The sequence below is a fragment of the Hippopotamus amphibius genome, chromosome 6 (genome assembly GCF_030028045.1).
Source record: "Hippopotamus amphibius kiboko isolate mHipAmp2 chromosome 6, mHipAmp2.hap2, whole genome shotgun sequence".
NCBI classification, from domain to species: domain Eukaryota; kingdom Metazoa; phylum Chordata; class Mammalia; order Artiodactyla; family Hippopotamidae; genus Hippopotamus; species Hippopotamus amphibius.
The window spans coordinates 102,770,974-102,797,455 of NC_080191.1; the positions used below are offsets into that span (position 1 = coordinate 102,770,974).

General features: G+C 48.8%; 1 protein-coding gene across 2 annotated transcripts in view; it reads right to left on the reverse strand.

Moving 5' to 3' along the window:
- The window catches only part of COLQ (collagen like tail subunit of asymmetric acetylcholinesterase), a 62,863-nt gene extending 42,853 nt beyond the window's left edge, over window positions 1-20,010 (reverse strand). For both annotated transcript variants that reach the window (XM_057740307.1, XM_057740305.1), the window contains exon 1: window positions 19,905-20,010. In XM_057740307.1, coding sequence (XP_057596290.1) covers window positions 19,905-20,010 — 106 coding nt within the window. The remainder of the gene's footprint in view (window positions 1-19,904) is intronic.
- Window positions 20,011-26,482: the final 6,472 nt, after the last annotated feature.

Genomic DNA, 26,482 nt, shown 5'->3' on the forward strand with positions numbered 1-26,482 from the left:
ACGCCTGCAAGACGCAACGGCTAGACACAGTCGCTGCCTCTGCACGTGTCTTTCCGTGTCCTGGAAAGAGAGCAGGCCCTGGAGGCAGGCAAACTTGGGCTGCAGCCCTGCTTTTGCCCCTTGCTGGCTGTCCGAACTTGAGCAAGTTATTCACTCTCTCGGGGTCTCAGCTTCCTTATCTGTTGAGCGGGTATGGAGAAACACACCTGGCTCCTTTGCTGTGAGGATTAGCACAAGGCACAGACTAGGGGCTCTTTTATCAACATTTTCATAGATAACTTGTACCAGATGGAAAAATAAAAGTGACTCACAGGAGGCTGGGGTGTCTGCGGGGATTTACAAGAAGGAGTGATGGGTACCAGTTGGGGCAGGGGATACAAGTGAGAAATCAGGGAAAGCTTCCTGGACTTGACCTGATCTTTGAAAGTAGAGATCTGCTGGTACCACGATGGGAGGAGCGAGGGAGGGAGAGGGTTAGGCTCTGTTCCTTCTCTGGGGCATCTCCCTCTCTCTGTTTGCAGAAACATCAGGGAAAGCAGCAGAGCGGGCACAGAGTCCTGAAGCCCAGCCCACGGCAGGAAGGTCTTCTGCATCACATTTACCCAGATCCCCCAGTGCTGGCTCATGTTCCTGCAGCTCTTTCATTTTTCAAGCCTCATTTCTAAAACCTTTAGAGATGGAAGTTTTGCCGTTTTAAGCACCTGAAGGATTTACTTTTTACCATTCCACACCAAACGTCTCCTCAACATGTTTACACAAGTAAACCACTCAGCTATACTCTGTTTCACTATTGTGAAAAGGAAGGTGGCTGACCAGGGGATCGCTGAGGTCCTACCCAGCCCTGCAGGTGTCCGCAGCTCTACTCTAAACCTGATGTCTCAGGCTCACCAATGTCTCTGTCTCCCTCCTTCTGTGATTTTCTTTCCTGCCTCAATCCCATTCTGTCTCCCTGTCTCTTTGTCTCACTCTCTGTCTCTGTCTCTCCAGGCACTAACAGTGGAGTTTCCTTAAGTCAAATGCCTGGAGGTGCGCTCACTACTTAACTACCCCTCAGCCAAGCGTGCCAGCCTGGGATCTGGAGTCCTGGTCTCCAGCCCTGGTGTGGACCGTAACTTGCTGTGCCACTTTGGACAACTCACTGCCGTGCTGGGCTTTGGTTTTCCCAAATGTAAAATGGGAGCATTGGGCTAGATGCACTCTAAGTTCTGGCTTCTCCCAGCGGAGGTGACTCCTGAGACACAAGTGGCCCTTCATGAGGGCCCTGGACCAGGTGGAGGACCACTCTGCTCTCTTCTCCCCTGGAGAGCAATCCTTGCCCTCGAGGCAGCCGGCTGGCTGAGCTGCCTGTCGTTGGCCCAGGCACCCGCTCACCGAAACACTGCTCACCCAGCACAGCTGCCTGCAAAATCTAATTCATTATAAAAGTTTCTGGGGCCTTCGTGCAGCTGTCAGCAGGTGTCATATTCACAGTATTTCGTCTTAATCGCAGCTCTGGGATTCATCACCCAGGCCAGAAGACCCTTCTGGAATACTGCCTCCCCGGGCATGGGGCCAGCGCGCCTGTCGCCACTGCTACCACACACACGGCCTGTTTCCTGCTAAGCCCACCAGGGCAGAGTCTGCTTTGCATCTTCCCCTCCACCGTGTCTCCCACCCCTGCTGCCCAGAGAGACTGTGTGGCTGGGCTAACTCGACATCCTTCCCGAGGACGCAGCCTCCGCAGAAGTAGGCTGTAGGACCTGGGTTCTGTTCTCACTGCCGGACACGCTCTCCTTGACCAAACTTTGGTCAGGCTCTGAACCAGGCCCCAACTTGGGCTTCCATGTCAGCCTTGCTGAGTCCAGTTTTAGCAAGAATTCTGCTGTCAGAACCGTTGATATCTGTTCACCGTTGATATCTGATAGATTTCTCATCTCCCCCACCCTTGATATCTTATCACCTGGCCTGCCTTCAGCAAGAATCCTTAAGTGGCTTTAGCGAGATCCTCCTACACTTGAGGTCTCTTGGTAATTTTCCATCCACCAACCCCTCAACCTGCTCCTTGGCCGCAAATCCCCTCTTGTTCCTGTTTAATTCAGAATTGAGCCCAATCTCTCTCCCCTCTTGGGAGAGTCTTGCCACCTGTGGCACTGGTCTCCATCAGTCTCCCTTACCCTTTCAACAAGCATCAGAATCATTTTTCCCTTGACACAGATCCAGTGTTTTGCACACAGGAGAGCTGGGTAACAGATTCCACTCCAACCCACAAACGTACCATGTGTCAAGCCCTTGAGTTGAAGACATCAGTTGGGACTTCCCTGGTGGCACAGTGGTTAAGAATCCACCTGCCAGGACTTCCCTGGTGGTGCAGTGGTTGGGAATCCGCCTGCCAATGCAGGAGACATGGGTTCAAGCCCTGGTTCGGGAGGATCCCACATGCCGAGGAGCAACTAAGCCCGTGCACCACAACTACTGAGCCTGTGCTCTAGAGCCTTTGAGCTGCAACTACTGAAGTCCACATGCCTAGAGACCATGCTCCGCAACAAGAGAAGCCACTGCAACGAGAAGCCCACGCACCACAATGAAGAGTAGCCCCCGCTCACCACAACTAGAGAAAGCCCGTGTGTAGCAACAAAGACTCTACGCAGCCAATTAATTAATAAATTAATTAAAAAAGAAAAGAATCCATCTGCCAATGCAGGGAACACAGGTTCAATCCCTGGCCCTGGAAGATCCCACATGCCATGGAGCAACTGAGCCTGTGCACCACAACTAATGAACCTGTGCTCTAGAGCTCATGGGCCACAACTACTGAGCTGGCGTGCGCAGAGTCCGTGCTTAGCAATAAGGGGAGCCACTGCAATGAGAAGCCTGTGACTGCAACAAAGACCCAAGGCAGCCAAAAAATAAAATAAATGAAGACATCAGTTGAATCCAGATGCCTGACCCTGGAGACTTCCGGACGTGACCTCACCCCACACCCCCCCACACCCCCACCAGCAGGAGAGGATGAGCAGGGAAGCTGAGAAAAACGCAGGTGTGGCCCAGCCAGCTGGGCTTGGAGGCATTTCCAACACCCAGCCCCAGGTCTCTCTAACCAAACCTCACAGCCCCTCCACTTCCGGTCCTAGTTTCCCGGCTGGGAAACAAACGCACACGGGTAGGCAATCTGAGTTGCCTCCCTGACTGTCCCGGCCACAGAGAGGCTTCAGTCATGCATGCATTTGCTGTCTCTGTTGAATAGCTTACTCTTCAATGTGCGCAAGGGATCCGCAACTCATTTTGAAATCCCTTAAATCAAATAAGGTGGATAAACAGAGAGAGGACACAGTAAATATGACACAACAATCGCGACTGCAGAATCGATGTGGTAGGTGTATTTGTTTGCTAGGACTGCCCTAGCGAATTACCTGGGAGGCTGAAACAACAGAAATTCATTTTTCACAGTTTGGGAAGCTAGACGTCCAAGAGGAAGGTGTCAGACGCTTTGGTGTCTTCCGAGGCGTCTCTCCTTGGCTTGCAGACGGCTACCTCTTCCCTGTGTCCTCACGTGGCCTTTCCTCATTTCAAGCATCCCTGCTGTCTCTTCATGTGTCCAGATCTCCTCTTTTTATATGCACACCGGTCAGATTGGACCAGAGCTGATACTGTCCAGGGTTCTTGGCCCTCCCCAAGCAATAGAAATTGACTAGAGGCCAGACAAGGAATGCAGGCAAGGCTGTATTGGGGCCCCCGCTGCAGCAGGGGGGAGCGAGAACAAACAGCCGCTTCCTTTGCTCCTTGCTCCCCGAGGGGTGAGGGTAGGGTGGTGCGCAGGGGTGGGCAGAGGGGTGCCTTAGGTGTTCGCCCACCCCGTAGGTGGTGGTGTGTGCAGGGGGCATACGTATTACCTGCTTTGGCTCCCAACACCCTGTTCTTGCTCCCAGCTCTTCAGAAGTGGCAGCTGAGTCTTTTGTTGTGTTTTGTTTTAGTCTTTTGTATATTTTGGTTCAGAATTTGCCCCAATGGCGCAGGCACGCAGTTATTTTTAGTCCCATGTACTTTCTTTGTATTTGGTAGCTCGAGGAGAGGTGTGTCCAGGTGCAACGTTTGCAGCACTGCAGCAAAGGGTCCCAGGTCCCAGCCTGGGAAGTAAGGCATCTATCAGAAGTGACTCCTTTGATTGTGGATAGATTTGAGGAGACAAACCCATCTCTCTTTCCTCCCAACAAGGAAATTTTTTTGGATGTTATCTAAAGGAAGGCATCTGCTTTTGTGAGTTAGAGTTCTAATTTGACCAAATGGCATGTGGTAAATAGAAAAGAAGGAGGAGGCAATGTTATTAGGAGCCAAGGGAACACGGAGAAACCTCCCCAAGGCTGGCTGTGCCTTGCCGCTGAATTTGATTACAGCGGCCACGATAAATGAGCGCGTCCTATTAAATCTTCAGCTGTGGCTTGACGGGGGAGGCCAGGTTTCTAGAGTTATTTGTGAGATCAGGTCAGAGACGAAACCCTCCACCACATCGGCCCAAAGGGTGGGTCGTTTGCCACTTGCGCTGACAACCGGAGCCGAGTGGAAAGACCCTGTGTTTCCACCAGCTACGTTTCCATGCCTTTGTTTATCCGTGGTGACATTTTATCTCTACAGACATTTGTGATTTAAAACCCCATGACTCGCTAAGCCCTTTCCGTAGAACTTCCACCCCTGCCCCCACCACCTGCAGTAATTGTTAGCCAAGGGTCCACAGCAAGGGGGGAGGAGAAGGCAGGGTCCCTACCCACGGGTATTATGAGTCACTAAAAACCCTGGATTCCAGGATTTGGGAGACCTCAGGTGCCCCATTGAACTCAACTGAGGAAAAGAGCTTCTCGACTGAACAAGTTGGCAAAAGGAACCTTACAAGCAGCATGATAATGATGTGATTCTACCATCCTGGAAATTCTCTGAGATCTCAATTCCTTTTGCTAATTTGGGTCTAACAGACATTTTTTTTTTTTGGCTGTGTTGGGTCTTCATTGCTGTGTGCTGGCTTTCTCTCGTTGTGGCAAGCAGGGGCTACTCTTTGTTGCAGTGCGAGGGCTTCTTATTGCCGTGGCTTCTCATTGCAGAGCACAGGTTCTAGGCACCCAGGCTTCCGTAGTTGCACCACACGGGCTCAGTAGTTGTGGTGCACGGGCTTAGTTGCTCTGTGGCATGTGGGATCTTCCTAGAACAGGTATTGAACCCGTGTCCCCTGCATTGGCAGGTGGATTCTTAACCACTGCACCACCTGGGAAGTCCCCAACAGACTTTTAAAGACAGAAAAATCTCATCTTGTGCACCAGGTGAGAGACTCTTGTTTTGTATGTATATATGGGATTCTGTCTAATTGTTTAGAAAAGCTAATACATTCATGTGATTCAAAATTCAAATTTCAAGTATATAAACAGGTATGCTTGAAAACTCTCCTACCCTGTTCCAGTTCCAATTATTCACTATCAGCTCGTCTCCTGTGTATTCTTCCACGAATATTTTATGCATACAGAAGCAAATAGATAGGAATAATATTTCCCTCTCTTGCTTAAAGGGTTACTTGTAATATAATACTATAACTGTGATACTTTCTCGGTTTCTTCACAGTATTTCTAAGAGTTTATTACTGCACAAAATGCATACACATCCCTTTCTATGGCTACATAATATTCCTTCATTTGGAAGGACCATAATTTGTTCACCCTGCCCCATACTAATGTGCATTTGGGTGATTTGCAAACATTTCCTGATATAAATAATGATACAATAAAACAACCTTCTGCGTGCATCTTTGTATATGTTGATAAGCATGTCCATTTGATGAATTCCTAGAGTAAGAATTGCTAGGTTGAAGGGTGTGTGCGTTTGTAGTTTCTACACATGTTGCCTGATTCATCTCCACCAAGTCTCCATCAATTCACATTCCGTCCCACAAGCAGCGGATGAGGACATCTGTTTCCACACATCCTCACCAGCACATGCGACGTCAGACCTTTTGAATTTCACCATCTGATGGATGAAAAATGGTGCTTCAGTGCAGTTTTAATTTGCATTTCTCTTACGGTAAATGAGGCTGGGGATATTTTTACACATCTTAGAGCCATATATAACATTTATTCTATTTTTCCATTAGGTTGTTGGTCTATACGTTTTTTTAATACATAAAAAGAGTAGCACTTTATGTATGACTTGCAAATATTTCCTGCAGTTTGTTTTGGTCTTTTGACATTGTTTTTTTTTAATTGTTTTTCCCATACACAAAGTTTTTCTTTTTTATGTAGTAGAATTGATTGAGAAGCCTTTTTTTAATGGCTTCTGGGTCCCCCCCACCACTAAAGTTACCCCCCAAGTCTCCCAAGATTTTTTCTAACAATTTTATGATTTCATACCTTATGTTTAAATCTGAATTCATTTGTGATTTATTCTGGTATAAGATGTAAGTTTGTTTGTTTTCTTGTTTTCTAGGAGACATTTTAGCTGTGACCTAAAGCAGGAAAGAAAAATTTCTTTAAACTATGAAGCCTGCAAACATCAGCTATCACAACACTCGGTAACAGGGGTAACATGCAGGATGGGGCTGGGACCTGAACCCAGATCCGCTGTGCCCTTATCTCCACTGCTCTGTTCATTCAAATGCCAACCACCTGTGCACCCCGGATACTGCCACCATGACCCGCTTCACTTCTCGTTTCATTTCTGTGATTTTAGTGTCACACACAGACTGTGGGCTTCTTGTGTTCGTTTGTCTTGTGAATCTTCTTGTTCAATATAATAGTTAAGTATATAGTAGGAGGTGCAATAAAAATTGGCCATTTGATTGATGGGAAGTGTATCAAAAGCTATGCATGAAAAAAAAAAAAAGCTATGTATGTATCAAGTAATAGTCATAATTAATTTAGAGGCAGAGAGAGATTTAAACATGCTAATGAGGATAATCTGAATCCATTCAAGTGGATTTTATTGCCTCACGTAGGAAAAAATAAAACAAAATGCAAAGTAGCAGCAGACGAGCACTACTTACAATAGCAGGACGTGGAAGCAGCCTAGATGCCCATCAACAGAGGAATGGATAAAGAAGAGGTGGCACATATACACAATGGACTATTACTCAGCCATAAAAAGGAACAAAACTGGGACATTTGTAGAGACACGGATGGAATAGAGACTGTCATACAGAGTGAAGTGAGTCAGAAAGAGAAATGCAAATATCGCATATTAACACATATATGTGGGCTATAGAAAAATGGTACAGATCAACCGGTCTGCAAGGCAGAAATAGAGACACAGATGTAGAGAACAAACATACGGACACCAAGCGGGGAAAGCGGGGCGGGGGCGGGGGGGTGGGTAGTTGGGGTGGAATGAATTGGGAGATTGGGATTGCCATATATACATTTACTAATAAGAAAAATATCAAATTGTACACTTTAAATATATGCAGTTTATTGTCTGTCAATTATATCTCAGTAAAAGTGGTTAAACAACAACGACAAAAGCAGCAGCAGACGGGTATATGGCCAGAAAACTGAGCATCTTTGTCAAGTGAGCCACCGTTGCTGGCATTCCGTGTGAAATTTTCAAGTTTAGTAATCTACCTCCAGCTGGGACATAGTGAGAGAGTAGCACTGACATGTATACATTTAGCAAATGGGAAACAGACGGCTAGTGGGAAGCTGCTGCAGAGCACAGGGAGGTCAGCTTGGTGCTTTGTGATGACCTAGACGGGTGGGATAGGGAGGGTGGGAGGGAGGCTCAAGACGGAGGGGATAAGGGATATATGTATGCATAGAGCTGAGTCACTTTGTTGTACAGCAGAAACTAACACAACATTGTAAAGCAACTATATTCCGATAAAGATGTATAAAAAATAATACTCATCTGCCTCCAGGGCTTCCCTGGTGGTCCAGTGGTAAAGAATCTGCCTTTTAATGCAGGGGACAAGGGTTTGATCCCTGGTCAGTGGAGCTAAGATCCCACATGCTGTGGGGCAACTAAGCCTCCATGCCTCAACTGCTGAGCCTATGCACCTTAACTAGAGAGCCTGCGTGCTGCCAACCACAGAGCCCTCGTGCCCTGGAACCCACGAGCCACAACTAGAGAGAGAAAACCTGCACACCACGATGAGAGAGAAGCCTGCTCGCTGCAGGTGCTACAACGAAAGATCTCGTGCGCTGCAGCTAAGACCCGATGCAGCTAAAAACAAACAAACAAACAAAAAAACACCTGCCTCTGATTTACAGGCAGGACCCCCTGGCAAGCCTGGTGACTTGGCATTGCTGTCCATTTTGAAGGGGGCAAGTTACTCCATACAGAGCAGATGCCAGGTGGACAGAGGACCCCGCTCTCCTGACTCAGATGAATTGGATACGGGAAGTGACTTGTCTACCAGCTGGTTCCACACAGGGTTGCACAACTTCCACCAGTTGCCCTCAGGCCTGCAGTGCCCTGGGGACTCCTAGTGCGCTCACTCCATCTGGGGAGGCGAGAGCTTTCTCCCTCACAGCTCAGGGAGGCGCCTGTGGGTGGACTTTGCCCATCAGCTCAGGACTCTGTAGCTAAGGCACCCTCCCTAGGTGTGCAGGTGTGAGCCCATGCTTTCTAGAACATGAAAGTCCGGCATCACGCCTCAAGGCACAAAAAATGCCGAACGCACACGCTACCAGCTCAGAGCCAGCCCTCTCATGCTTCCTCCTTTGATCCTCACCACAACCCTTTGAATTACCCTCTACTATGCCCCCTTTTTCCAGATGAGGAAAACTGAGGCTCTGACAGTCAAGGTCCGATGGAGCTGGGCTTCTGAGCCCAGATCTGCAGTTCCAAAGCCCACGCAATGTGACGGTCCCCCCTCAGCCCGGGCTTCCGATGAAGACTCTGAATTCTGAGACTGGACTCTTGACCACCAGGAGCAAACCTCCCCAGCCACTGAATAAGAGCAGGTGGGATTACAGCAGAAACGAGTCATCCCAGGAGGAGGTAAGTGGCCTGGATTCCAACTCTCTCACTGCCATTTGGAATAACGGTTGCAACAGTAGCTGAGAGCTCGCCTGTGTTCCAGGCGCAGTGCAAAGCTCTGTACCTACTGCACCGCCATCTGGTGAGGCAGGTGCTCCCATCTTACAGAGGTGGAAATTGAGGTGTTACGAAAACGAGCCAAGACCACTTGGCCACAATCACTCAGCTAGTGGGTCACGAAGATGTCACTCAAGTCCGGAGCTGTCTGAACGCGAACCCACGCCTTTTCCTGCCACATCGTGAGTTCTCAGGTGCCAGTGCTCCAAAGAGAAACCTGTGCCCAGAACACTTCTTTGTGGACAAGCTAATCCTGTAAATCAGCAAGCGACTTGTGAGCCCCAAAGTCAGAGAAAGTCTACGGCTAAAAGGATCTTCTGAATCTGGTCCATCCCTCCATTTTACAGATGAGGAAACTGAGTCTTACAGAGAGCAAATAGCTGGTCCAACAGTACACGTGTCCCAGAGTCAGCAGTGGGTCAGAGAGAGAACCCAGGTTTCCCGAGTTCCACCTCGGTGTCTTAGCACCACCACAGCGCCTCTCGGGGAACATTAGTAAACAGGTAGATGGCCAAGCCCGCTAACTGTCCGCACGCTGCCACCTGCTAGTTGGACCTGATGAGAGAAGCTGAGCAGCAGGTCCCATGCCGGTCAGGCAGGTGCCCTCTCTCTTTCCTGGCTGCACAGCAGAAGAGGTGAGAGCTGGGCAGTCAACTCGGATATCAGAGTAAAAAAGAAAAGAAATCATTTACTCAGACTCTGGGGAAAGCACTCCCAGGGCCTGAATTGTCCAGACAGCCTCTCGGCCTCCCAGTGCCCATTTCACAGGCAGCCATGGAGCGTGGAGGGATGCCAGCCAAACCCATGGCCTGCCGTCAGGACACTCAGCCCCACCATTAACTCTCCCCACCTCGACCTGCCCGACACAGCTCTCAGGAAGACGGACGGGAGGGAAAGGGCTATCCTTGCCTGGAACCCGCCCTAAATCCCGAACATTAATCTCAACAGCGGAGAACCTGGTTTCTGGATGACCACAGAGAATCTGGAGGCCTTCGGGGGGCGACCCTGTGAGGTCCAACGCAGATGATCTCCGAAACCAAGCCAGTTCTCTCTGGGCATGAGGGCAGCCTGGTTTCAGTTTTCAACAATAATGATGCAGCTGGCAGGCCCCTCCTAAAGGGGACAAGTTCAAACCCTAAACAAACCCTGAGTCACAGTAAAGTAAGTAGGTAGGCTGGCCATCATCACCCCATCCCCCACCCTCCTGGGTTCCCCGAGACGCCCACAATGGGTCTGAGAGCCCAGAAGGTCCTTCCTGGAGCATGTGTCCCAAGAGAGAGCTACCAGCTGCAGCGGGAAAGCTCCAGGGCTTTCTCCAGACTTCTCAGAAAGAAACCAAGAAGGCCAGGTGAGTGGCAACAGGATGCGTGGGGAAAGGAGTGGAGACGCCCAGAAGGGGAGGAACCTGTCCAATTCCCATTCGTGCTTCCTTCTTTTCTTTTCTCAGACCTCAGCTGGTTCATGGCGCAAAGTCCTCGGTAGCCACCAGGCCTCCCCTGCAGCTGTCGCAGTTCCCAGTACACGCCTCCAACGTGTGCTTATGTTGGTCGCCATGGAGACATAAGTGCGGGCTTGAATGGAGCCAAACGCTCCGGGCGGGGAGATGGACTAGGGCCAGGTGTATTTTTAAAGCCATCTGGGAAAGCTGGTCACCAAGAGAAGGGCCTCCCTCCCTGGTCAATGGGTCCCTGCTTTACGGACTGGTTCACAAATGCAACATGGATAAAAGCTGAGCCCCTCTTACGGCCTTAACCCACTGGATATTTTAAGCAAAAAGTTATTGTCTGTAGTGTATTGGGGATTTTTGCCTTTTGACACAAATGCAAGTTAGGGGAAATCATGACCTCCTGGCATATGTGGAGAGAAACTGTGAGGTTCTGGAAATAATGAGAGAAAAGGTTTATACATCACACACCAGGCACTTTTCAAAGTTCTTTGTGTTCGTAATTAGCCCACTTAATCTTCACAACTGCTCTGTGAGTGAAATCCTACTCTGAGCCCCATTTTACAGGCAGGGGGACTGAGGCACGTACAAGGCCATTTGCCTATTCAACATAACAAAGCTAAGGGAGACACAAGATTAGAACCCAGGCAGCATGGCACTAGACATCCCACTCCTAACTAACTGGCTGTTCTGGCCCGGGTACTGTGTGACCTCAGGCAAGTGACTGTACCTCTCTGAATGGTAATAGCCTCTTTGGTAGAATGCGGGTACTAACGTCTTGTGAAATTGTTGTGAAGATTGGAAGTCAGGTACACGGAGAGTCTAACAAATAAGCAGTGCTCTATGCAAGGCAGCTTTATGAGTGTTAATGGGGGCTCCCTTAACTACTGGAACCCAGCTCCAGGATCACAGAAGGGGTGAGAGTGAGGCCAAGCAACCGCGTAAGCGCCAGCAGGACCACAGCTGCTCTCTTAGCACACCCACGGCAGGTGCTGTTGTTTCCCTGCCATAGCCCTCGGCGCTCACCAGGCCCTGCGGCTTCCAGCTCCCACTACCAGCACCTGGGACCATGCCAGAGGGCTTCTCCAGCCACTGAAGTTGCCTGGAGAAGCATGTCCCCAGGACCTGGTGCGTCAATACCCAGTCCCCTGTCTCCCGGAGGTCCCAGGAGATCCGAGCCCCAGCTGCCCACAGCAGGAATCTGCTCGTGGACTCCCCCAGAACCGACGGTCTTCCCTCCTCTGTCTCGGTTTCCCAGTGCCCGACTGGGGTCACCTCCCAAACACTCACACCCAAATCCTTGTCTCAGGGTCCGCTCTGGAAAGGGATGCAAATGATGACGGTATACACGCCGGTGCCTCTGATCCTGATGTCCTCGAAGAACGCACGCGGGGGACACAACCCAGTGGAAAAGGCAATTGTGGGACAATAACTGATTAATGCCCCCCAAAGAGGTCCAGACCCTGATTCCTGGGACCTGTAAAAGTTACCTTATATGACAAAAGGAACTTTGCAGGTGGGATTAAAATGAGAAACGTAGGATGGGGAGATTATCTGGGTGGGTGTCCTTATAAGAGAGAGGCAGAGGAAGACTGACACAGGAGCAGGAGGCAGTGTGACCACTGAGTGGCTACAGGAAACTAATACAGGAACTCAGAGGCAAACTCGAGCAGTCGTCCTCAAAGTGTGGCCCGTGGCCCAGCCACATCAGCAGTGCCTGGGATCTTATTAGAAATGCAAACTCATGGGCCCGCTCCAGACCTACTGCATCAGAAGCTCCAGGGGTGGGCCAGCAGTCTGTCTTAGCAGACCTTCCAGGTGGTGCTGATGCTAGCTATAATAACAGGTAGGCATGGCTGCACGTTAGAATCCCAGGCAGCTGTCAGCACTCTCAGTGCCCCATGCCATGCCCCAGACAGTCTGACGTCATTGGTCTGTTCAGTCTGGACACTGGACGCCTTTAAAGCATCCCAGGTGATTCTCATGTCTCTCTGGGGAGAAGCAGTGTTATAGTTTGAGAACCACTGATCTAGAATATTAACTTTCAAACTGACCTTTGCAGAGCTTGGGACTTCCTAGACTGCTAAAGAGGGAAGAGGCAGGGTCCAAACCAGCAGGGCTTCTGGCCCAGATGGGTCCAGACGGGCAGAGGTAACGAGGAAGGCAGCCCAGGTGTAAGGCGGGAGCGTGCAGTGGGGACCCAGGAGCTGCTCCACGCCAGGCAGTCCTTGTGGTATCAGGATGTGGGGCAGGACTGCCAGGTTGCCCTGGCTTCCAAGAGGTTTTTTGATTTTCAAGAAACATCAGAGAGACATTTTAGGGACTTCCCTGGTGGCGCAGTGGTTGAGAATCTGCCTGCCAAGGCAGGGGACACGGGTTCAAGCCCTGGTCCAGGAGGATCCCACATGCTGCAGAATAACTAAGCCCGTGCACCACAACCACTGAGCCTGCGCTCTAGAGCCCTCAACTCTGTGCCACAGCTTCTCAATCCAGTGCACCTAGAGCCCGTGCTCCGCAACAAGAGAAGTCACCGCAATGAGAAGCCTGCCCACTGCAACCAAGAGTAGCCCCCGCTCACTGCAACTAGAAAAAGTCCACGCACAGCAACAAAGACACAACACAGGCATAAATAAATAAATTTATGGGAAAAAAAAGAAATACATTTAAAGAAATTTGTTAAATCACTTGAGTTTTAAATATTAGCAACCAAGCCAATTTTTTAAAAGTTTTCTCTGTCTCTTTTTTTTTCAGTACTGCAACGTGAAGCCTGAGTACAGCTCCAGAGGAAGACTGGATTCAGCCCTTGGACAGCTGGTTTGTGGGCTCCAGCTCTGCTGTAAGGGACTTTCATTCGCCCCTTGGGCCCAGAAGACTAGTCTTCGCAGGGTGATGACAGGAACTCCCTGTGGGCAGGAGGTTTTTGTCTGCTCACTGCTGCGTCCCAGTTCCAGGTACAGAGTTGGGACTTACTAAATGTTTGTTGAACGGATAAATGCTCATAGCAGTCCTGTGAGACTATTACACTCATTTCACAGATGCGAGCATTGGGGCTCACGCCACAATCATGGTATGAGCATCCCACAATCACCCAGAGTCAGGATTCAAACCCAAGACCCCCCACAGCAGGGACAACTGTGAAGAGCAAATACACAGCAGCTGTGAAAAAACCTGGCAAAATAAGGGGTTTGGGGGCACTTGGTACCAATTATAAGAGCAATACGAACAGCAGTTACGACATGAGCGGTCTTTCAAGAAGACGGGTCCAACCTACTTGGTGACTCATCAAAGTCAGAGGAGTTTCTGTTCCTTCCGGAGCTGCGTCGTTTTTGTATGGTTGTGGGTCTGCGGAAGGCGGGCTTGGGTGTGGTGAGTGACAGCGTCGGGGTTTGGCCCAGGTCTCTGGAGAGAGAGCCCTTGTCGCCCACACCCACCCCTCTCTGAGCTGGAGAGGGGTCCAGTGCTTCATTCAGAGGCTTGGGATGGAGTGAAGTGGGCATGCTGGGACCCTGGAGGGCCCTCTAATTTAAGAAGCCTCTCTGATTATATTATCCAGAGGAAATATGGGAAGCTAAATCGGAGGAGATGGCTGGGAAGTACATTACGGAACATTAAACAATAGCCAACCAGCATCAGACACAAATAAATGGCCCGTAATCTACTGCCAAGAACACAACTGGTCCCAAGCAGTGGCCTGGCTGGCTTCCAGTCAGGGGAGTGTAGGGCCAGACACCAGGTCCCATAGGCCAGGAAACGCGTGCCCTGGTCACGTCCCTGCACCCACAGGAGAAGATAGGAGCACCCAGACGGAACACACAAGCTTCCACGTGATCTCGCTCTCCAGGACTGGAAGTGGGCCTTCTCTCCACCTTGTCCTGAGCCCCAGACCCAAACATCATCTGGAGAGTTCCTGCCTGCCTGAGAAATCCTGTGTCAGAGAAGGGAAGCCACACGTGTCTGTGGGCAGAGAGTCGATTGGCTCACAGCCCTGAAGAGAATGTCTGTGAAGCAGGTTCCCCTGGCTCCAGGAAGCCTCATCCCCCAACTGCCCTGGTTGAAGCTCATCTTACTAGAAGATCCTTTAGCTTAGATCTTCAACTCCTGTTACAACACAAATACCTCCAAAGAAAGAAAAACCAGTACCCTAGCTAGTCATGCACACTTCAGTATGAAGTCGTCGTCTCAGACATTTGCTAAGCGCTTTGGGCACTGATGTCGTGAGGAGAAGGCAGGTGGGAACAGAGAGTAAAGACCCGGAGCTGGGTTTTCGGATGCTGGGGTACGGGACTTCAAAAGCTAGTATCACTGTTTATCCAGGGCTGTAGCAGATTTGGTCTACATTGGTAAGAGCCCTGGACTTACAGTCAATGGGCAGGGTTCCAGGCTCCAGCTGTCCTCTTCATCAGCTGTGCCATCTTGGGCAAGTCACTTAACCTCTCTGAGCCTTCATTTCTCCACCTGGAAAGCGGGAGTGAGGCCACACCCATCCCAGATGCTGTGAGAGTTGCAGAGATTGAAGAGTGCCAGAGGCCTGTCCTATAGATATCACTGTCCTTGGGTCTGTGCCACCACGTACTAGAAACTGTACAATGACAGAGCCACATCGGTGGACGGACCCTGGAGCTGAGTCAGTGCACAGACCACAGTGAGCCCACCCAGGCCTGTCAAACCCAGGCCAGATCAGCTGACCCTTAGCTGACCCACAAACACTTGAACTTCAACAATAAACACTGAGTCTCAGGGTGGCTTATTGCCCAGCAAGGGTTACAACAATACACCAAAGTTAAGGCTCCTGACACTTTAGTCCTTATGAAACCTTTCCTAAGCTTAAATGGCAAAAAGCAAAGAAGCAATTATCTCAGGGCACATCTTTCTAACGAACGCACAGGATAAATGGAGATAAAGCACACGATGCCCACAGACACAGTTCAAAGCTATGGCGGCTCAATGCTGAGATGCTGAGTAGAGTTTTGGGGAAGGCGCTTAGCTGGGCCACGCTCACTGCCAGTGGTGCATGCTGTCTTTATAGGTTCCCTGCAAAACAAATGCTGAACACTGTTTTCATGTTTCTTGCCTGTTTTTCATTAAAGCAAAAATCCTCTTCATATTTCTTTCAGTTAGTGAAAACAGGTAATAATGTAGGTCTTTTGTAAAAGTAAAATGACATGCTTTTGAAAAGCAGGGGATACCTCTATCCAGTTCCAGGAACCTTCCATGGGTCTTGGAAGTGATCCAGGCAATTGAGGGGAACCGAAACTTCAGTATAAGTGTAAGCTCCCTGGTAAACATGTCCTGACTCTCTCTATAAAGATGTTTTCTTGATGCAAAATTAAAGTTTCAATTTACTAAATGACCTAGAATCACATTCAATAAAATAATTCATTTTCAAATTTCCACTGGGGGGAAAAAAAAGACTCCTAACACTTAAATTTTAGGGCCATGGTCAATAGAATATATATCTGACATATCTCTGCCTTCTTAGGCAAAATGAAGTGAGTCGAAGTCCACCTTCACCAGGTCATTCGTGCTCATCACAGTGCAAAGCAGTCAACGAGCTGTAAGTCAGTGGCACCTTCCGGGGCCACTACAGGACAGAGGCTCTAGAAACAATTCCAATCGGCTATCCTTTTTGATCTCAGAACTATGCCCTGGTTCTTTACCATTTTTCTTGAAGTTAGTTTTATCGCCTGTCTTTGTTGTTCTGGTGGTCACTGTGTCTGTCTTAATCAACAACCCGCCTCCCCAACCTAGTGTGCTAGTCGCCACCCTGAAGAAGCCTGTTCTCATAGCCTGCAAGGATGGTGCCCCACATAAGAGTTCACAGGCTTGCCCGGAGCAACTAAGCCTGCGAGCCACAACTACTGAGCCCGCACACCATAACTAGTGAAGCCTGCGCACCCTAGAGCCCGAGAACCACAACTACTGAGACGGTGTTCTGCAATTCCTGAAGCCCTCGTGCCTAGACCCTGTGCTCTGCAACAAGAGAAGCCACCGCAATGAGAAGCCTGTGCACCACAACAAAGAGTAGCCCCTGCTTGCCACAAGTAGAGAAAGCCCGTGTGCAGCAATGAAGACCCAAACGCAGGGAAAAAAAAAAAAGGAAAAGGAAAAGGAAGAAAAGAGCTCACAGGCTTGGTGTGAGGCCTGAGCTAGTTTTCTGTGTACCCAATACAGGTGTTTTGGTGCTGGGATCGATATCATCAATTTTGGCCTCTTTGATGCTTTCTGCTCCCTTTCTGGTCCTCTCGGGGACCCGACAGTGGAGGCTGCCAGGCAATGAATATCTGATCCAGAGAGCTGTGCTGTGTCTGGCTTTGCTGCAATCCATTCTTTCCTGAAGAGAGTGAGGAAAGGACCAGCCCACAGACCTGTAAGAGCGCTTCCTCCATCCTGGGGCCTGTGCTACCTGCATTTCCACCCAGAGTAGAGCTGCATCCTGCTTGTCGTGGCCCCTGCAGCACTTAGCACAGTGCCAGGTGCACGGTAGGTGTTCACTAAGCTATGGCCACTGGAATGAAAAGATTTCCTGGTGGCACTTTTCACTATGTACACAGAGCTGGGCTTCTGCAGAAGGGTCAGAATCTATGAGCTTCCAAACACAGACTATTTCACGTCAAATTGTCAGCAACTATTCTGAAAGGATTAAAGTTCTCCTGTATTAAGGAACAGTTCCCGTTTCAGGGCATAAGTTTATCCCAACTGTGCTGTCAGGAAGCCCTGGCAAAAAGTTGAATGGGACCAAGCAAAGTGATTCCACAGGAGGAAGCAGATGTTTTTTGCTCTGTTGAGCTGACACATTAGTGGTTCCCCCTGGAGCAAACCCACTGTTTTACCAAATGTCTAAAGAACAGAGTCCCCATCAGAAGACCTGAAGTTAGCAGTTCAGGAGGAAGTGCCCACGGATGGGTCAGCTAACTCTTCTCATTTCCCACTCCCTTAACTCAGCCAGGGGCTGACCCCCGTGACGGCATCAAGGGGTTCCCCTGCCCTGGCTTCTGGTTGGGTTTGGCCCATGGGAGGCACTGCCAAGAGGTGGTTGGATTGGAGGAGAGAGCAGTCAGGGTATGTAAGTGCAGGTATTCTGCACTTGCTATCTGCTTTTGGTCCCTCTGCAACCAAAGCTCCTCTCCGCAGCCGCTCCTCCAAGGTCCCAAATCTCCCTGGGATCCAGTTCCCCACTTTCTCCTCTTGCCTCCTCAAGCATGGGGGTGGTAAAGGCTTCCTGAGGTTGCTAATTTCTCAACCTTTCTTCTTGGCTCCCTTAACCCACCCACATCCTTGAAAGCAGTCTCCTCATTCAAGTCTTTTCTTTTTTTCTTTTTCTTTTTTTAAAGATGTCTGTGTGTGTGTGTGTGTGTGTGTGTGTGTGTGTGTGTGTAATTTTTTTTTTAATTACGTATTTATTTATTTTATTTTTGGCTGCATTGGGTCTTCGTTGCTGCACACGAACTTTCTCTAGTTGTGGCGAGCAGAGGCTACTCTTCGTTGTGGTGCGCGGGCTTCTCTTGTTGCAGAGCACGGACTTTAGGTGCGTGGGCTTCAGTAGTTGTGGCACGTGGGCTTAGTTGCTCCGTGGGAAGTGGAATCTTCCTGGACCAGGGCTCGAACCCATGTGCCCTGCATTGGCAGGTGGATTCCCAGCCACTGCCCCACCAGGGAAGCCCTCCAGTCTTTTCTCGAACCATCTGAGTTACATCTTCCTGCTGTGACCCTGACTGGAATGGTCCGTACCAAGTCTTACCTAAGAGACATCTAAGCTATGCCGAGGCTCTCTCGAAGGTGAGGAGTTAGAAAATCAGAGGTTCTCTTCCCTCCAGCTTTTAGAACTCACTAGCCATTTTAGCTGTATCTAAATTAAGTGGTACAAAATGAGGACAGACTGCACTCTACAGATGAGAAAAGCTTTCATTCCTTCCTTCACTCATGCATTCACCAAGTATTTACGGGGCCCCTACCCAGTGTTTCCCTGGGTAACTAGCGATAACGTCGAAGACAGACACAGTCCCTGCCCACATGGCGCCTGCAGTCTAATGCCAACCACCTCCCAGAAGCCAGGGAGCCCCCCAGAGGCAAGGCTGGATCCAGAAGCCCGAGCTTCCTTGAGTTCTGAACCTTCGGCAGATTCTCAAAGGCATCTACGGCCCAAACAAGGTGAAGAACCACCAAGTAGACCAAACTAACTATCAAGCTTCCCCCCGAATCAGGAATGATGACCTACTCACTCCCAGAAGCTTGTGCTCTCAACTTGAACTGGGGGGGGCGGGATGGCGGGGCGGGGGGTTGGGGGGGGACATGCGGACACACCTGTGGCAGCACAACCATCCACCTCTCCTGCCCCCCAACATTCTCCATACACTCCCTTCCCTTCCTCCCGTCTCTCTCTCTCTCTCTCTCTCTCTCTCTCTCTCTCTCTCTCTCTCGTTTATAATTAGCTCCACGCCCTCCTCGGCGCCAAGGGCCCACAAACGCTGGCAGCTCAGTAGGTCGCTGAGCCGTTTTTATGAATGGAGTGGGCTGGGGACTGCATTCAGGGCTGTGCCCTCCCCCGAGAGCAAAGGCAGTGGGAGAGAAATGTCTGCCTCCACTCCAGTACTTCTGAGATTCCTGTTGGAGGATGTGAGCTAAACCACGTTCTCTGGGGAGAGCCAGGGGTGACCGAAGTGAGGTGAGGGGGCTGTGAGGGGACAGGATGCCACGCCTGGGGTCTGTCCACCCCCCTCAAGCGCTCCGGAAACATCTGCGTTGTTCGCTCAGAAAGGTTTATACAGGCGGTGCCGGTAACTCAATACTTCCCCTGCCCGGGGCGGGGGGCGGGCAGGACAGGGGCAAGAGCTTGGAGCCCCCCGGGGAGAGGTTGCCAGGCTGGGGCGGAAGAGCCCCCTCCCCACCCCCAAGGGCTACGCCCAGCGGCCCCCTCCCCGCGTCCTCTGAGGCTGAAGAGAAGCCCACCTCTGGGAGAAAGCCCAGCAGGAAACGGGACGGGGCTGGAGAGACAAGAGACCTGGTCCCGAGGCTGCAGGGGCCCCTGGACCCGGGAGAACGCACGGGGCTCCCTCTCGCGGCATCCCCTGTGGGCCAAGCCACCCCCCCTCCCCAAAGGGTCAGGGGAGAATTTATGGAAACGTCTGGACTCACTTCTCTCTCACTTGCCCTCCTCTCTGTCTCTGTTAAGCTCCCCACAACTCCCGACCAAAATGCACCCCTGCAGTCTGTTCAAGGGTCTGTGACTTTGAGCAGCCGGGAGGGGACAAGGACAGAAGGGGCGCCCCGACAGGACGGCCGGGAGACCCGAGGCTGCTGGGGGCTGGCTCCCTCCCAGCCTCCCTCCACCCCGAGGGGAAGGGAAAGACGGCTGCAGAACGGTCCTCCTCCCTCCCCTGCCCGACAGAGAGGAGACAGGGAAGCGGTGGTCCTGCTTTACCTGCTGAAATGGGGAGCACGCTGGTGAGGAAAGTGGGCTGAGACACGATGAAGCGGAAGAAAAGCTGAAGATAAATTCCCAGAGTCACCGGATTAAGGACAACCATGCTGGCTGCGGTCTGGAAAGTGTCAAGTTCTCAAGGCAGGGCTGCAAGGAGCCTCGCTTATCTGAGCTTTGTCTTCCTCACGCCGTTTGCCTCTCTCTCCCCCTCTCTCTCTCTCCTTCTCTCTCTCTCCCTCTCTCTCTCCCTCACTCTCTCCCTCCCTCTCGCTCCCTCTCTCTACTTTCCCCATGCCTTTACCGAGAAAGAATGCCAACCATTCCCCACTAAACCTCCGTACTCCACAGGGTTATATTTATCTTGAGCACTGGATCAAATGCCCTCATTGAAATTAAGATATCTGAATTTTCTTCTTTGGCGACTGAGGTAAGAGGCCATTGAAGAGGTGATGGCAGCCTGGTCTCGAATGTCCACTAGAAGCAGTCGTCAAGGGCAGACAGATTTCCTAATGGTTATCCAGTGGCGTCTACCCCCTCACAACTGAGGTGTCCTGCAGCATCACAGATTCTATTCAGACCCTCTGGATTCAAACCGAATTTCCCTGGAGACAAGACCTTCTGCTGTCAGTCTGTGACATTTTTACCCACTGGGGGACAAATGTAAAGTTGAGCCTGGATTTTTTCTTTAATCATTCAATAAAAAGCGGGGGTGCGCGTGGGGAGATTTTATATTTTCCAAAACAGCTTTCACCAAAAAAAAAGTGTTATTCTCTCCGAAACCTGCAACCTTTTATCCCATGCAAAGCAATGAATGAAAAATGAAATGAGTAAGTGAATTGCAAAGTGAATGAGTATTGCTCAAACTGCATTTGGGATATAACATCATTGACTTGACCTTTGGCTAGAAAAAAATCTTCAAATACAAAGTGTCTCATCCTTCAATGGATCCCCTTATGAGTTTATAAAGACTGTTATAGAGAACCTTAGATCTCTATATACAAATAATGAAAATAATATCCCACAGAACTGTCCATTTTGCTGTAATCTATATAACATGCTCCCAGTACCTCATGGGAGCTAATTCAGAAATGGTGTGATAGCTCCTGACTGTGGGCTCCAGTAGCTGAGCCTCACTCTGGGAGGGAAGCATAGGATGAGGTGATACCCACAGTTCCAGCACCAGAGGGGCTTGATTCCAGCTTTGCTGTGACTGTGGACAAACTGCTTGATCTCTCTAGGCCTCGGTTTTCTCATACAATGGAGGCATTTCCCTTTAAAGCCTTGTTGGAAAGGTTAAATGAGGTAATGTGGGATGACTCATCCCTGAATTTAAAACTGTGTATAGAGACAGCAAAAATGAAACCTGGGGAGCCACGGTAGAAGGGCTGCAGCCATGGCCCCCAGCAATCTCTCGCATCCCTATACGTAGGCACCATTCTTCCCAGCAAGAGGTGGGGTCTGTTTCCCCTCCCGTCGAGTCTGGGCTGGCCTTGTGACAAGCTTTGACAAACAGAATGTGGCTGAAGTGACACTGCCATTTCCAGGCCTAGGCCTTAACAGGCCTGGCAGCTTTCGCTTTTGCTTTTGCCTTTTCTTGGAAACCAGCTGCCACATTAAAAAGTCTGGACTATCGAATGGCCACACGGAGGGGGAAGCAGCCGGGCCATGGCTGTCTGGCCATCTCAGATGAGGCACTAGACATGAGAGTGAGGTCAGTTTGGATCATCCGACCTCATACAGGTCCCCAGACGATGGCAGTCACAGAAGTGACCAGGTGAGACCAGCTGAAGAACTACACAGGTAAATCCAGCCCAAATTACAGGTTCATGAGCAAATCAGATGGCTGTTGTTTTTGCCTTCAGTGTCTTCAAGCCCACTAGGTTTTAAGATGATTTGTTATGCAGCAGTAGCTAACTGATACAGGATTTATAAGAAAAGCATGAAGAATACACTCGTTACTTCAAAATTAACAGTACAGCTTGCAGAGGGGGTACCCCATGTCACTGTCCCCAAAATGTTTAGCAGAAGGATTGTGACTGTTGGCCAAGTCCAATGAGGAAATTCTCAGGCTTGTTCTCATTAATTCTGGAAACGTCCAGCCCCAGCAGTGGGCATTGGGTGGCTTGGAGAAAATGCAGGTTACGTAGGGGGAGGGTAACTTCTAAGTAACTTGGTGCCAGAATCTGAATTTTTTTTTTTTAATATTTATTATTTATTTATTTATTTATTTATTTGTTTGTTTATCCATTTTTGGCTGTGTTGGGTCTTTGTTGCTGAGCGCTGTCTTTCTCTAGTTGTAGTGAGCGGGGATTGCTCTTCATTGCAGGGACTACCCTGCATTGCAGAGCATGTGCTCTAGGCGCGCAGGCTCAGTAGTGGTGGCACATGGGCTTGGTTGCTCTGCGGCATGTGGTATCTTCCCGGATCAGGGCTTGAACCTGTGTCTCCTGCATTAGCAGGTGGATTCTTAACCACTCTGCCACCAGGGAAGTCCCCAGAATCTGAATTTTTACCTTGGTGAGAAGCAAAGGGATTTCACCTTCTCTCAGCACGCAGATTTCACCACTGGCCTTGCAGCTGGCACAGATTATGTCACTATGTCCTGCCCGTGACACCTGCTGGTATTGTTTTTGAACTGCTTCTAAACCACCGTGTGTTTCTATTTAACCTCTGTTAATGTCTCTAAAGATGGGAGACTGTTCCAGAGCTCTATGCACCCCCACAGTCCCCAGGACAGTCCTTGTCACCTAACAGATCCTCAACAATGTCAGTTAATGTGATCCAAGCACACTATTGTAAGATGAAAAGAAAGTAGGAAAAGTGACATAACCTTATGCTCCAGCCATGCTGAGCAACTGGCACTCCCAGCAGTGCTGTGCCTTTGCACATGTAGCTGTGGGCCAGGGCCTGGGCCACAGAGGGCTGGGGCCAGTGTGAGGAATGTGGACCGTGGCCTGCATACAGAAGGTTGAATGTATACACAGGCCACTGCAGGGAAGTCACTGTTGGTGTAAAGTTATGACAGGAACATCTACCCTCCGGGGAGGCCCTGCATAGAGGTATTTATAAGCCCCAATATTTATTAAACTCTGTTTTGTAAATTTCCATTTCCCATGGACCATGTATTTTATAAGCCTATTTCATATGAGGTGACCCTAACTGACTGAGGTAGAAATTATCATCTCTCTTCAAACCCTTCTGGAAGGACTCTGAATCTTTCAGAATCTAATAATGCAGGCTGTTAGATTTTTCCAGAAGGAAATTATCGGAGATTTGTGAAAGGCTTCCACCAGTAACGTCAATCAAAGTTAGAGCCTTCCCGCCCAAGCCTTGTAGGTGGGGGTGTTACTGAGAAACAGTCCGGGGCGCTCATCACTTAACGCTTTACGTGCGGGTACCATTTCACCCAGAGCTTCCACAGAAATGCTCATCCAACCGTCCAGTGGTTCAGATGCAAGGGTATTCACCATCGCCCCAGATCTGAAACGGACTTCCTGTCCCTTCAGTGAAACCTTATACAGCCATTACAAAGAACAAGGTAGTCTGTGCAACAAATGATGCTGGAAGATCGGTCTTCCATATGCAAAATAAGCAAAAGTGAACCGTAACTCTTACACTGTCCTCTGCACAAAAATTAGCTCAAAGCTCAAATTAGATCATACATGTAAGAGCGAAAATCATTAAACATTTAGAAGAAAACAGGAGAAAATCTTAGTGGCCTTGGATTAGGCAAATATTTCTCTTTTTAAATGAAAAAAATTAATAAAAAGTCTATATATTTAAGGTGTAACAACATGATTTTTATACATTGTGAAATGATGACTACAGTCAAGCTAATTAACATATTCATTACCTCACATGGTTTTTTTTTTTCTAGTGAGAACACTTAAGAATTACTCTCTTAGAAAATTTCAAGTATACACTACAGTATTATTAACTATAGTCACCATGCTGTACATTAGCTTTCTAGAACTTATTCATCCTACATAACTAAAATTTTGTTGCCTTTGTTCAACATCTTCCCATTCCCCTCCTTACCCCTAGTTACCATCCCTCCTTCTATGAAAAAAGATTTCTTAAATAGGACACAAAAAGCACAAACAATAAAAGGAAAAATTTTTTCATGGACTCATCAAAATTTTTAAATTCTGCTCTTCCAAAGACAATGTTAAATTGAAAAGACAAGCCAAAAACTAGAAGAGAATACTTGCAAAACACATATATGATAAGGGACTTGTATTCAAAATATATAAAGAAGTTTTACAACTCAATAATAATGAAACAACCCAATTAAAATAAATGGGCAAAAGGTGTGAATGGATACTTTACCAAATAAGAAACAGGGAAGGCAAACAAGCACATGAAAATATACTCAACATCACTAGTCATTAGGAAAATGTAAATGAAAACCATAGTGAAATACCACTACATACTACTAGAATGGCTAAAATTAAAAAGACTGACAGGGCTTCCTAGGTGGTGCAGTGGTTAAGAATCTGCCTGCCAATGCAGGGGACATGGGTTCGATCCCTGCTCCAGGAAGATCCCACATGCTGCGCCACAACTATTGAGCCCATATGCCTCAACTACTGAAGCCCATGCTCTGCAACAAGAGAAGCCACTGCAATGAGAAGCCCACACACCACAATGAAGAGTAGCCCCCACTTACTGCATCTAGAGAAAGCCCACATGCAGCAACGAAGACCCAACACAGCCAATAAATAAAATAAATAAATTTTTTAAAAAAACTGACAATTCCAAGTGTTACTGAGGATATGGAGCAACTGGAACTCTCATAGTTGCTAGTGGGAATGCAAAATGGCACAGCCACCTTGGAAAACAGTTTGGCAATTTTTTATAAAGTTAAATATATGCTTACTATGCTACCCAACAATTCTACCCTTTGGTATTTGTTCAAAAGAAATGAAACACATTTCTACCCAAAAACTTGTACGTGCATGTTCATGACCACTTTATTTGTAATGACCCCAAACTAGAAACAACCCAAATGGCCATTAACTGGTGACTAGATAAACAAACTGTGTACAAGGCAACAGTAGTCAGTAACGTGATGAACTGCCGAAACCAGGGATGTGGCTGAATCTCAGACGCATCGTGCAAAGTAGAAGGAGCCAACACAAAACGCTAATCCTGCTTAATCCCGTGTACACAGCCTTCTGGAAAAGAGAAAAGTCTATGAGTGGAGAACAGATCAGTGGCTGTCAGGAGTTCGGGTTGTGAGGAGAAAATTGACTGCAGAGGGAACTTCTGGTGGTGACAGCAGCGTTCTCTATCTTGATGGAATTGTTGTCTCCTATGTCAAAACTCAGCAAACTGTACTCTCAAAAACAGTGAGTTTTACTTTATGTAAATTTCCCCTCAATAGGGGACTTCCCTGGCAGTCCAGAGGTTGAGACTCCATGCTTCCACTGCAGGGGGAAGGGGTTTGATCCCTGGTTGGGGAACTAAGATCCCACAAGCCACATGGCATGGCCAAAAAAAAAAATTCCCTCAATAAATTTAACTTTAAAAAATAAGAAAAAGATAGTTCTCATTTATGCACTGACATGGAAGCTTGTCCATGTAATACTGTTAAGTGAAACTGGAAAGTTGCAGTGTAACAAACGAGCAAAGCTATTGATCAATTACTTATATGTGCAAAGAGAAAGGCAAAGAGAAAGGTCTAGGACAACGTACAAGACACACTTGGGAATGGAAGTTTGTGGGCTAAAGGAACAAAGAGGGAAAAATTCCTTTTCAATCTTATACAAATAACACCTTCTTAACCTTCTTATATCTTTTAAACCTTATACAAATCATATTTGTATTAGTGGAAATTTTTACAATAACCATTACTTAACTGGCAATTTAAAAATAAAAGTATTTTCCCCCCAAAATCAAATTCTCAGCCTCCTTAGGAATATAGAAGGAAAAAAAGGAAAAGGTGTCTTTCGTGCACATCCAAGGTCCAACAAGTCCCTGCCAATGTGCTAAGTGGGGTGGACAGACCATTATTGTTTGGTCCTGACAGAGAACAGAGCTGTGAGCCTGGTCTTTCTGGCCCAGAGTGAAGGATGATCCAGTTACAACCGAAGCCCCGGCCACCTCTGCAGGCAGCTGCATCAGCAGGAGGCAGACAAAATGGGGCAGCTGGGAAGCCTGGGAGAGCCCCTCCTCATAGCCCTGTCCCCACAGCTCAGGCTAAAGTCAGAACCAGAAGTGATGGAGCCTCCCAGTGCAATGGAAACCTCGGCTGAGAAAGTTCCTAGTAAGTCTAAGGAGCCTAGTCAAACTCCCACAGGCCATGAGGACTGCTGGTCCCCCTCCAGGGCAGGAGGGGGGTTGTCCTTGAAACTGTGCATCTCAGATAGGGACTTGAACCCACATGGCTGGGGCTCAAACTTGGCCAAAACCCACCGTCTTCCAACTGAGATCACACACCTGTTTTAGGGAGTCTAAGCTTTTCCTGCTCCCTGCATGACAGGCCAATGAATCAGAGATGAGGTGTTGACGGAAGGAATATGACTTTATTCGGAAAGCCAGCAGACCGAGAAGATGGCAGACTCGTGTCTCCAAAA